The sequence below is a fragment of the Lepisma saccharinum genome, chromosome 1, assembly GCF_977018435.1.
Source record: "Lepisma saccharinum chromosome 1, izLepSacc3.1, whole genome shotgun sequence".
NCBI lineage: Eukaryota > Metazoa > Arthropoda > Insecta > Zygentoma > Lepismatidae > Lepisma > Lepisma saccharinum.
This window is the reverse complement of record NC_139229.1, coordinates 140,385,070-140,398,006: the sequence shown is the minus strand read 5'-3', so window position 1 is coordinate 140,398,006 and position 12,937 is coordinate 140,385,070. Positions and strand designations below refer to the sequence as shown.

Genomic DNA, 12,937 nt, shown 5'->3' with positions numbered 1-12,937 from the left:
TTAATTTACAGCCTAATGACCTAATGATCAGAACATACTCTGTTGTAAGACAAATTATAACTGTAAATCAAATGAAGTTCAATACATTAGAAAATATTCTAACCTGCAGAATTTGGCATCAGGATGGAAGGATCATGCAGGTGTTTCTGAGGAACTTGTGGAGGAAGAGGAATTCTCTGGGAAGGTTCAGAGTGGTCGTAGGCTTTTGCATGCACTTCATCAAGGTTGCGGTCACTAAGAGTCACGCGGAATCGTTTTGACTTGTGCCTGTATTCTGTGCAGGAAGAATATAGTGTTTATTTGTAAAAAAAACAGAATACTCAAAGCAGGATGATAACAGAGCATCATCTACAGAATCATCAGTAATAAACATTCTAGCAATCCGATTTAAAGTGGCAAAAAGTTCACGATGATTACACAAGTGATGATCTATCATTAAAAAGTAAGTGAAAATTCAAGCCGCCATGTCTGTGACATATTTGCCATTGTGCCACAACTCTACTAATTAGCCATTGATTTTATGAAATATGCACATAATTTATTCACTTCCTTGGATAAATTTACAATCCTTTTTTTTCTTCAATTTTTTTAAAAAAAAATCATGAATGTCAGGTCTCTCCATACAGACATCAACCATGAAAAACTACAAATTAAAATAAATCTTGGCACAGTATAATTACTTCTTAAACATTATTAGTTTTGGAAATCATAATATAGTTTCATTAAGAAATGGACAAAGCTGTTATACGTACTGTAATTTTATGCTCCATCTGCAAGATATTTGTAAGTTCAAATGGCAATCACAATATATGATTAGGAGACAATTCAGTACTAGAGGACAACTCAAATTTATATTTATTGAAGGGTAAGATTCGCCTGTCTGTTTTCCCACCTATGAGTAAGTGTGCTTCTGTTGTAAATTTACCTCTGTTTTAATAGTTGGAAAATCAGTAAAATTTAAATTACAAGCTTAAGTGTAATTCTAGTGTAAATAAATCATACTCACTAATGGTTTAACAAGCACTAAACAGGTATGATACAAAGGAACTTCTAAATGTTTAGTTTCAGATGACATTTTGGTGTCACAAATTCTTCACATTTGTGATGAATTATCACAAATAACATATAATTCCCACAAAGTTCCTGGAATTCGAGTAACTCCCAGTCAGTTGATACCATGAATCATGAATCAAAGCAACTGGATAAAAATCAATTTAGGATGGATGAATAAATTTACTTTCCAAGTTCATCTTGCATTTTTTTTACTGGAAGAGGGGTTGTTAGACTGTTTCAAACTAAAAATCTAAACTCCTTGATGGAACAGAAGTTTGGAAGCCATGGTCAAGGCTTGAGAAGCAGATTTTTCTCCAGATTTCTTTAATTTTCATCTAGTTACTGTTGTTAGCTGTTAATAGTACTAATATAAAGATGAATGTATTGACCCAAAAAAGAGCAGGTCAACACCTTAATCCAGCACCAGATCCCACTTCCCCTTCAAAAGGGAAAAGTTTAATTTGCAACCTGCTAGTAAAGTTTATCTTTGCAAAGTTATTACTAGGGTACATTTACCACCAAAGATAGCTTTTCTTTTCTATTTTTTTTTTCTCCAAAAAGCATTTTTCATATAAAAAAAACAATACCAATAGTTTTGGAGAAGTGTTTAAACAATAACAAGAGTATTAATAAATTGAAATTTTGTTCTTGTGAAGAAGTCCAAAAAAAATTAAAAATATGGCATTTTATCAATCAATGCAATTTCTATAAATTACAAAAATAATAATAAGTTAAACCAAATGCACACAGTAACCACATGCTGAAAATATAATAATGTTAGCAAAATTATGTGAAACAAAATCATTTCCTGAATGTAACAAAAATGTCATCAAGATGCTACAAATCTACACTGACCTCCATTTGGACTCCTTACTGAGTGCTGGCCCTTTGCACGACGTCCCAGAAATTTCTTGGTGCCTGATGCACTCAGTATTCTTCTCTTCCGGCGCAAGTAACGAGCAAAGATTCCAAGTAGTGCCAAGCCAACTGTCACTGAAACCACAGTGACCTAATCAAGAGAGAGATGAGGATATGGTTATTTTCTTAAAGTAAATGGAAGTTTAAAACATTGTACTAATATTATTTTTTAATTTAAGTTGTATTTACACAGCTCTTCTGCCTCTCCAGGTTAATACAGTAATGATGGATTGATAAAACAGATGTGTAGGAACAAGCATATTTAGTCTTGGACAGAAGCATAAAATGTGTACCAGTGTAAAGTACATTTCTCAAAGGTGTTTTTCATTTATCTGCTAAATTTTGTCATGAGATGATGCAGATTCAAGTGCAAAATGCGATATTAATTCATAAGTGCAAATTTATAGTCTATTTACTGACAACATCTCCCACAGTTTGAATTATCCAGTCAGTTACCCAAATCCCAGGTGATTAATTCTGCTATGGGTGTGCTTCTAGAAAGGAATTTTTTATTTTGTAGACGTTGAATTGATGTTACTTAAAACAAACTGTCAGGTTTTTTCGTACTGTGTTTGGCTTTTGTGATATGAACAAGCAATGAAACCAACAAGAAGGGAAAAAATTAATATCACAATAAAGATAGTCAAAAAATTCTCTTCTCTGTAACATACACTGCTGTTTGTGAAAATTGCAAACACCCACAAAGAATGGCCCAACGGGCAGGTACTGGACCACGCAATGTGACTACAGCACGGGATGACCGCCATCTTGTCCGCATGGCTGTAACGGACCGTACAGCTTCGTCCACAGTGTTGGCTCGACCTGTCTGCGTCGACGGTTCAACGCCGTCTGCCGCAGGCTGGACTGGTGGCACGAATGCCATTGCGTCAGCTTTCATTCTCTAGAAACCACAAACGCCTCAAACTGCAATGGCCACGTGAACGCCGTCGCTGGCGTGCTGAGTGGCAAAATGTAGTGTTTTCGGACGAGTCCCACTTCAACTTGTCCTACAGTGATGGCCGCATATGTGTTAGACTCTACTGTGGTGAACGCAATCTGGCAGCCTGCATTGTTGAGCAGCATAGCTGAAAAACGCCAAGTGTGATGGTTTGGGGTGCCATTGGATACAACATGTGATCTTGCCTCCTACGTATTGAAGGTAATCTGAACAGCAACCACTACATCAGGGCAGTTTTTAGAGCCCGAGGTACAGCCAATCCTTCAGGCAACTCCACATGCCATATTTCAGCAGGACAATGTCTGGGCATATGTGATTCGCCTGACATGTCACCCATCGAACATGTCTGGGATATGGTTGGTCGGCAACTTGTTCGTCACGGTCCACCAGCAACCACTGTCAATGCTTTGTGGACTTGCATACAAACTGCGTGGAGGGGGATTCCACAGAAACATATCCAGGATCTCTTTGATTCCATGCAACGACGTGTAGAGGCTATGTTTGCAGCACATGGGGGCTTCATACCATACTGAGTTCTCAAGGTCAGAGATCATGAACAGTTCTGTAATCTAATCATTTGTGTATTGGCATGTACCTAATCTGTGGTATAATGTAAATTTCAATCACATGTATCCTTCTTGGTGTTGCAATTTTCACAAACGCAGTGTATATGTCTTACACTTTCTTTCAAAATTATTCTACTTTTAAATATTTGACAATATCTTGGGTAGGGAATTACACATTTTTACCAACACAAATGAACAGGTAACTACTGGCAGTTAGCAAAATCATGTAAAACACCAGGAGAAGAAAGGATATGGCACAATAACAAGATAGAAACCATATACAATCTTGCCGTGTAGGCTTGTTTAAAATGTCATCTTAGTGTTGGGAAGCAGTATGTGGATTGTGGCAACTTTGAAACAGCCCTGAAGTTTACATCATGTTGTGTGGCTACTGGTACATCAGATCTATCAGCATTCGTCCCAACATTATTAAGTGGAGACTGAATGGACCTCCAGTTTCTCAAACATAAAAGGCATTGTAGTCACAGCAGAGCAGAATGTAAATAACATCAGGGGTCATTCAAGTGCCTCACAGACTAAATGTTAATGCTTGATGGGGGTGAGGAAAACAGAAAAATTTCAAGCTTGCTTTGGTTACATATATCACTTGTAAAGAAATGCACTTTCTAATAAAATACAATGCTCACTATTGTCTTTGATTGTTGGTTTGATATTTAAATCTGCTTTATATTTAGTGCTAAACAGGATTGAACCTACAGTTAAAGTTGGATTTGAGCCACTAAGTGATTCCACCAGGTATCAAACACGGGACCCCTCGATTACAAGGTGATGACTTTACCACTATGCCATCGTGACAATATTGTTTACCATGCTGCACCAAAATGTACCTTGAGGACTTACCATGCACAAGCTTTGACTCTTAGCAGACTTCTAGAATTTTCTTTTAGAAGTAAACAAAAGGCAAATGTTATTATTTTACAACATATGGCAGTTTGAGGCAAAGTGGTGAGTTGGTGTTTAAAGTCCACTTTATGCGCAGTAAGACTAATCGGGACTGGACCCACAGTTTAAAGTGGGATCCGAACCACTTGTGCCTCCACCGGGTATCAAACCCGGGACCAATCGAGTACAAGGTGGCGATGCTACCACTGCGCCATCAGAGAGGTCCAGTTTGAGGCAAAGTGGCATGTTATATGGGCAGTTACATGGAATGCTCGACATTGTGATTTAGAACTTGATAGTCTTGCACCGTTGTGACTGTACATGCTAGCTCTTTTCCCCCTGGGCCACTTGGTTGAAGCTGAATAAAAGGTGGATGGGAACCAAGCCATTCAGGATTCAATGCCCGGCTGTACCTGCATGGTACACATAAACAAATAGTAGGGGAAACCAACGGGGAAAATAAGGCCTAACCTGGAAATAATTGCAACATAAATGTTTTTCTGTGCCACATTATGTGGAATGATATAGTGAATAATATATTAAAAGTCCGCCATCCAAATGTTTGGGGAAAATCCGCCATCTTGGAAAATGGTGCCAAAAATTCAACTTAAAAATATTAAAAAATTAATATCTCGAAAACGGTGCATTGTACACAAAAAGTGAAGATAGCCAAAATGAAAGAACAGAAAATTTGCTAAATTATGGGTTTTGTTTGATAGAGCTATCATAAATCTTAATTGAATTAGAAAGATTCAAATTTTTTCCTTGATTTTTAGAATTAGCGTAAAAGTTGATTTCTGACACAAAAAACAGCAAATATGTAAGAAACTATGTAATTTACGTCCTAAAGTTACTGAACCAAATTCATAGCTTATGATTTCCTCTAGAGATTGGTTTTTGTTTTGTGCCCTTAGAGTCAGGAGTTGAGGAGATATGTAGTTTAATACAGAGTCATGTGTTTCCCTACATTTACTTGTTCCATTTCCTATGCTATTGGTTGATTGATTGATTTGCTTTACTTCACTTCACTTTTGTGCCACTTTTGGCTATTTTGTGAAGATGGGAATGAGTGATGATATGATGAAATTCATGAATGGACAGGGCGGGATTCGAATCAGACCCCCTGACGTCGTAGCGTGATTATGATATTGATGAGAACGTAATGCACGTACATTGTTTTATGCAGTGTTTGGTTCACGAGGCGTTTGATAAGAGTACTTATATGTTGTTATTGTTGTTTAAAAATGTATGCACACAGTGGTGGCGATAAGGCATCTTAAGTGAACAGGGGGGGGGGGGGGGCAAGAATAGTTTACTTTCTACTGCTCAGCATAGAAGAGAAAACTACCGGAAAATATGGGAACTAAAACCCACCCCCACTTGTTTCTGACCCGGTGAACGGCAGCAGACGAGAATCTGGGGGAAATCCTTCTTTTCCTCTGCTCTCAAAAGTCACGCTGTTGCCACATTGCCTCACAGCTGTTCTCTGACAGATGGAATTCTGGCGGACCTGCCGCAAAACTCAACGTTCAGGGTGGTGCGGTCTGTGGTTGAAGAAGAATGTATAGTGTACGTGACGATTACCGATTTAAATAATTAAGAACAATATAATTTATTGTCATGGTTGTGATTCTTACTATGCAATAGTAAATATTACTATCTAAGAAACAAATTTTATCTTTAATTTAATTATTAATTATAATTATATCCTTAGAGACAGTGGCGGCGATTGGAGGGACCAGAGGTGCTAACTTAAGATAAATTTGGGAGGGCAAGGTACACATAAACAATATTTATGTAAATAAATAACCCATCAAATATACACACAGCTTACACTTCAAAAAGAAAGAATGTCGATGAAAGACAATCTAAAGTGCATTAAAATTAATTTTCAAGGGTTTCATGAAAGGAAGGTAACATTTTCAACTGTATTGGTTCCTAACGAAATGATAAGAATTCTGTTTACAAAAAAAATTCTCTTCTCTTCTATTATCAACTATGGAAGAAGATAAATAGTATGCAAAAAACAACAGATGGCAGTCGTGAGGCAAAGTTGGTCTTTTACCCATAAAATACTAGAATATCTCCTATATTAGGTTTCTTCCTAGGTGAGAAATTGTTCGAATTTGGAAGAAAGAGTATGAAAAGTTCTCCTCACACATCAGCAACTGATACGCAGTATAATTTTCTTCCAATTCCACGGTGCCCTTTGCTAAGTTATCACCTTTCGCCATGTTGCTTACATAGATTACGTAAAATAAGTGTATAAAATAGTCTATGTGTAGAATGTAGACTATCGTTGTTTACGCGTAGACACACATCACTGCACCCAGGTGATTTCTGGATAGGCAATACAACAGACGCACTCCAACTCAATGACCTTTCATCCATGTAAGTTTGGCAACATTGAAAGGGTGTGAGAAATCGAGCAGTCCTTGATATCCCCCACCTCCCACCTGACCCCACCCTCCAACAAACAAGTTGCCCACAGGACAGCAGCGCCAGAGAGACTTTCTCATCTTTGCTAAGCAGTACTGACTGCAATTAGAAAGAACCGTATTGAGAATGGAATTCAGGCAAATGATTTTGGGTCAAATCCACTGGTAAAAGGCTTAGCATTAAGAGACCATAGTGCGGGGACAAAAATTGTGTATGTAGGGGAGGGGGGGCTGCTCCCCTTGCCCCCCATCCATAATTGCCGTCAATGTCAATACGTTGAACTAATATGACATGGTAAAATATGGATCTAAACCGGTCACTTTGCCTTAGAGTCCATTGCAGAATATTTCGTAGATACCTGGTACCAACATGTTAAATTTCATCATTTCCTCTACATACAGACGTGCACTTGTAGAACAGGTGTTGCCCCTGATGCAGCAAAAGGAGAACATTTGCGTAACTGATTGAAGATTTAAACACCACTTCCCAATACCTTAGGCTTTAATGAAATGTACACGAACATCGAGCATAGTAATGCATAGCAGTCACAGAGCAGCAGTGTCTTGTTATGTTTCAGAGTTGAACCAAATGTAAGAGTAGGTAAAGATTTTTCAGCACCTCAGAGCTTGAACTTACATTAGAGTCCACTTCTGAATTGAACAGGCCAGCGATATGTTGAACGTATCTCAGAAATATACTCATTTGCAATGCACTTTGTTTTTTTAAGTAGTGTGAAGAGTGCTGCATAAACTACGAAATGACCCCTTTTGCCTCTGGCTATGGCTTTTATGGATTCATTTGATTCGTTTTAGTTTATATTACGTCTCTTTTCTGCCACTTCTGGCTGATTGCGAAGACGAGGACGACACCACAAGCGCCACAGAGGATTATACTGACTGTGAATCCAGACCGCAGAGCCTTGCTAGTCTTCAAAATGCAGTCCAAGGTGTACTGCTTGGAAGTGAATCGCTTTTCTGTGATCATAGGTTTAACAGTATTACCTCCATAAATGATCTCAAGGATTTGTTGAAGACCTGAATCTGTCAATAGATAAACACCACATCTCAGGAAACTCATATTGACATGCAGACCACCCAGCCTTAGTATGGGTTACTTCAGAGGACTATCAGAGTTCTCATTGGCTACGATATAGTGTGTTTTCAGAAATATTGGTTGATCAAATGTGATGCTGTTTGTGTGATTTACCTCTTTGATTGCCCACAAATACAGTGCAATGTGGATTGAATGCATATCTGGAAGTAAAGAAATCGCTGTTTCCCTTGATGAGGATTGCCGCTGGACCTGCTACATAAGGACTCGTGTTGTGAGGTCCACATATGTTTGTGATTGTCCATTCATTCATTCATCCTTATCTTCGTGATTGACGCAGTGGTAGTGTTGTGGCCTTATAATCATGGAGTCCCCGGTTCTATACCTGGTGGAGGCACATTGCACAGTGGTTCGGATCCCACTTAAAACTGTAGGTCCAGTCCTGATTAACCTTACTGTGCATAAAGTGGATTTACAACGTATTGACAGTGATGGTGATTAGGGATGGGGGGCAGTCCTCCCCCTATATACACACACACTTTTTGTCCCCGCACTATGGTCTCTTAATGCTAAGCCATGTCTACCAGTGGATTTCACCCAAAATCATCTGCCCGAATTCCATTTTCAATACGCTTCTCTCTAATTGCAGTCAGTAGAAAGTAAACTATTCTCCCCCCCCCCTCACTTAAGATGCCTAATCGCCGCCACTGTGTGCATACATTTTTAAACAACAATAACAACATATTAAGTACTCTTATCAAATGCCTTGTGAACCAAACACTGAATAAAACAATGTACGTGCATTATGTTCTCATCAATATCATAATCGCGCTACAACATCAAGGGTCTCTGATTCGAATCCCAGCTTGGGCATGGATGTCTGAGAGTGTCCATTCATGAATTTCATCATATCATCACCACTCATTCCCATCTTCACAAATTAGCCAAAAGTGGCACAAAAGTGAAGTGAAGTAAAGCAAATCAACCAATAGCATGGGAAATGGAACAAGTAAATGTAGGGAAACACATGACTCTGTATTAAACTACATATCTCCTCAACCCCTGACTCTAAGGGCACAAAACAAAAACCAATCTCTAGAGGAAATCATAAGCTATGAATTTGGTTCAGTAACTTTAGGACGTAAATTACATAGTTTCTTACATATTTGCTGTTTTTTGTGTCAGAAATCAACTTTTACGCTAATTCTAAAAATCAAGGAAAAAATTTGAATCTTTCTAATTCAATTAAGATTTACGGTAGCTCTATCAAACAAAAACCATAATTTAGCAAATTTTCTGTTCTTTCATTTTGGTTATCTTCACTTTTCGTGTACAATGCACAGTTTTCAAGATATTATTTTTTTAAAAATTTTAAGTTGAATTTTTGGCACCATTTTCCAAGATGGCGGATTTTCCCCAACATTTGGATGGCGGACTTTTAATATATTGTTCACTATACCATTCCACACAATCTGCCACAAAAAACATTTATGTTGCAATTATTTCCGGGTGAAACCGTATATTTCCTCTACTAAAATGAAAATATTATTGAAGTAATGAAAAAAGGAGTGGGAAAGTATGAGAAATTATATAGCCACAGCAGTGGGGAGGCTTCTCCCACTGGCCCTGCGACACAATCTGCTGCTTCCTGGGGGTGTCAAACGCACTGCCCTCTGGTAACGACTCCTACATATCCATCAGGCCCCGGGAGCACACATCACAGTTCACACCTATCAGTCACTTCTCTCATGCAATTTGCGAGTCGTGGAATGAACCTTGGATAAGTTTGCATTGTTCACTCTTGGCAGCGAGGTGATCTCACATTGCTCGTGAACAATATAAGACAACACACTTCCATCTCACCTAACTTCTGGACACTGGCTAGTTACATACAGGGTGTTTCTGTGACCATGTTAAAGACTTGCAGGGATGATGGAAGGAAACAAACACAACAAAATGAGATAGGGAACCATGATCCAGAAATGTCCCAGTCAAAAGTTACAAGCCAAAACCTTCGAAGGGCAGGCAACCATGCACAACACGGAGGGGAACCATAAAAGATGTCTGGGGTAGTGGAAAACAAACACAGAAGAATAACTGTATTGGCTTTAAGCCTTGGCTGGATGTTTCTCTCAACAGCTAAAAACTGCTTCTCCTTCTATTGACAAAATCTCAAAACACATGCTTCCAATTCGGTGATACTCTGCAAGGCTTTTCTAGAAGGATACACAAAGTGATGTAATGAATACAAAATCAATTTGGGATTCTAGTTTGGTATACAAAAAATTGGAAATGCAGCATTAATTGGATGTGAAAGCAGCTTGAAATGGGGCATTTGAAGAGTTTTAAATCATTATACCATTTAGGTTCAATATTGTGCATCTTAGTGTCGTGAATTTACATAAATAATTCCAAACGTTTGCACAATATCTTCAACACAAATTACAAAATTTTATTACAAAAAAGACAAGTATTTAGTTCCCACGCCTTCTGAAAGTTCGAGGATTTTCCGCTTATGGCGCTGCTGTCGCTTCTGGGCAAGCAACCCTCTGAATGGGTATTCTCCCATCAGCAGCACCCACCGGTCATGTGCCGCTCACAGCGGAGGAGGAGGGAGGGGTGGGGAGGGTTTCACACCCTAATTTGTAAACTTATCTTGCTTTGACACCTGGTTTATGTTTTGTCCGTGCAAAAACCTTGGAAACTCAGGGAAGTGCATTCATTCCTTCAATGGGTGGCTACTTTCAAAATACAAGACAGACAGTCTTGCAAGTCGAGGAAGTGGATCGCCATCACTTAGTTTACACAAATTACGTCGATTTACAAGTCTGATCCGAAACAAGAAAGCCAGTTACTTCGTTGACTTACTCTGTGATGCTCTCCGATTTTTTTACATATCTAGGTTATGCATCATAATGGGAATTGAAGAAAATGTAGAATGGAAGAGGCTGGTTCAGAGATTCCCATTTTCGCATTTTGACTTTTGTTTTTTACCTAATACAATTATAATACTTATACTAAATCTTTTGCGCTGTGGTGAGACCCAAGAACTGATTTATTTTAATTTATTCAGGCTCAAAGTAAATAACATAATAAAAATTTAAATTAACGTTCATCATATTATTATTATTATTATAAGACTATATACAGGGTGGCTCAATAAGTCATTTAACACCCCCAGTACAAGGCCACTGCAGCGCGCAACATGGAAATGGTGATGATCAATCGTTATCAGGCCAAGGGGGAACCACATTGACGCCACCCACACGGTCGGCGGCCATCTTGAATTCAACTTCAGAATTTTAAATGGGAAGGGGGTCGTGCGACATATCAAAATGGGCTAGAATTCACGGGAAATGCAATGGTGAAGGTTTTTTCGACGTATCTTTAACCAGTAAAAAGTTATGACTGAATTCTTGTACCAATTTGCTCCTTTTCGAGGTGTTAGAAAAATGCCTTAAAATTTGTTTAGCGCTTCGGTAATGCATCAAGATCAAAGTGACGTCTATGGAGAGACGTTTGCATGCCATTGCACATTATATTAATCGGATACATCCATGAAGAGCTGTGCATTATGAATGGTTGTGGCGAACAATTTACAGTGTGACGCTTCCATTGAATTAAAAGTCCTTCACAGTGACAAGGCTAATGTTTATGTTCATAAGGAAGTTCATAAACAGAATATGTGACCCTTGTCATCTGATAACTTTGGACAAAAACTGGTTCATAACGTTCCCATAAGTGTTCTGGTGTTCTTCCCTATTGAAAAAACTCTGTAAAAAGTACCTTCTTCCATAAGCAAGGATGAAAAAAACTGTTTATTTAACAAATCCAAGTAGCCCTAAGCATTTAAGGTTCCGTTGATGGAAAATTGACTAACCAATCGTGTTCCACACAGCACGCCACACCATTAACTTACCAACACTAACCATTCAGCTTTGATCTGTTGAAAATGGGTTATCAGATAAAAATCATCGAATATTCTGTTTATGAACTTCCTTATGAACATAAACATTAGCCTTGTCACTGTGAAGGACTTTTAATTCAATGGAAGCGTCACACTGTAAATTGTTCGCGACAACCATTCATAATGCACAGCTCTTCATGGATGTATCCGATTAAAATAATGTGCAATGGCATGCGAACGTCTCTCCATAAACGTCACTTTGATCTCAATGCATTACCGAAGCGCTAAACAAATTTTAAGGCATTTTTCTAACACCTCGAAAAGGAGCAAATTGGTACAAGAATTCAGTTATAACTTTTTACTGGTTCAAGATACGTCAAAAAAACCTTCACCATTGCATTTCTCGTGAAATTCTAGCCCATTTTGATATGTCGCACGACCCCCTTCCCATTCTGAAGTTGAATTCAAGATGGCGGACATCAAGATGGCCACCGACCGGTGGGTGGCGTCAATGTGGTTCCCCCTTGGCCAGATAACGATTGGTCATCGCCAATTTCAAATTCCATGCCGCAGTGGCCTTGTACTGAGGGTGTTAAGTGACTTATTGAGCCACCCTGTATGTACAATTTATAATATATCGATGCTTGAAGAGTAGTTGCCGGAAATTTTGCAAATACCTCACTCTTTACGTGTATCTATCAATTTTGGAGACTTATCAATATCTCCAACTATTAGAGCACAGCCAATTATAATTGTGAACTGATAGCAAAACGTTTGTTTGTTAAACTTGTTTTAAGACCAATTTATGCACAGAAAGGCAAATCGGGACTGGACGTATAGTTTAAAGTGGGATCCGAACCACTCAGTGGTGTAGCGCAGATCTTTGGGCCCCCCTGCAAGTAAAATATTGAGGGGCCCCCCTTAGGGCCAAAAAAATATGATGCCAGAGTGGGACGGAGGTACAATAATTAGCTGCCCTCCCCCCTTCATTGTACAAGGAATTAAATTTTACCTCAAATATTAAGCCTTCCCATTTTTTTGTTATCAATTTATATCACTGTAGTACCTTCTCGAAACTAAATCAGGATGGTCTGAATCTCTGAAAAATAACTGGAAGAAGAATCTGGAAATATTTTCTCTACT

The 12,937-nt window shown here is 38.6% G+C and overlaps 1 protein-coding gene across 5 annotated transcripts in view; it reads right to left on the bottom strand.

The window, feature by feature from the left end:
* Window positions 1-12,937, bottom strand: part of Miga (mitoguardin) — a 563,944-nt gene that overhangs the window by 538,038 nt on the left and 12,969 nt on the right. For 3 of the 5 annotated variants that reach the window (XM_083139480.1, XM_083139484.1, XM_083139469.1), the window contains exons 3-4: window positions 1,909-2,062; window positions 104-274 (exon numbers count right to left, since the gene is read on the bottom strand). In XM_083139480.1, the coding sequence (XP_082995606.1) occupies window positions 104-274; window positions 1,909-2,062 (325 nt within the window). The remainder of the gene's footprint in view (window positions 1-103; window positions 275-1,908; window positions 2,063-12,937) is intronic. The other 2 variants (XM_083139489.1, XM_083139493.1) reach the window with 1 other exon arrangement.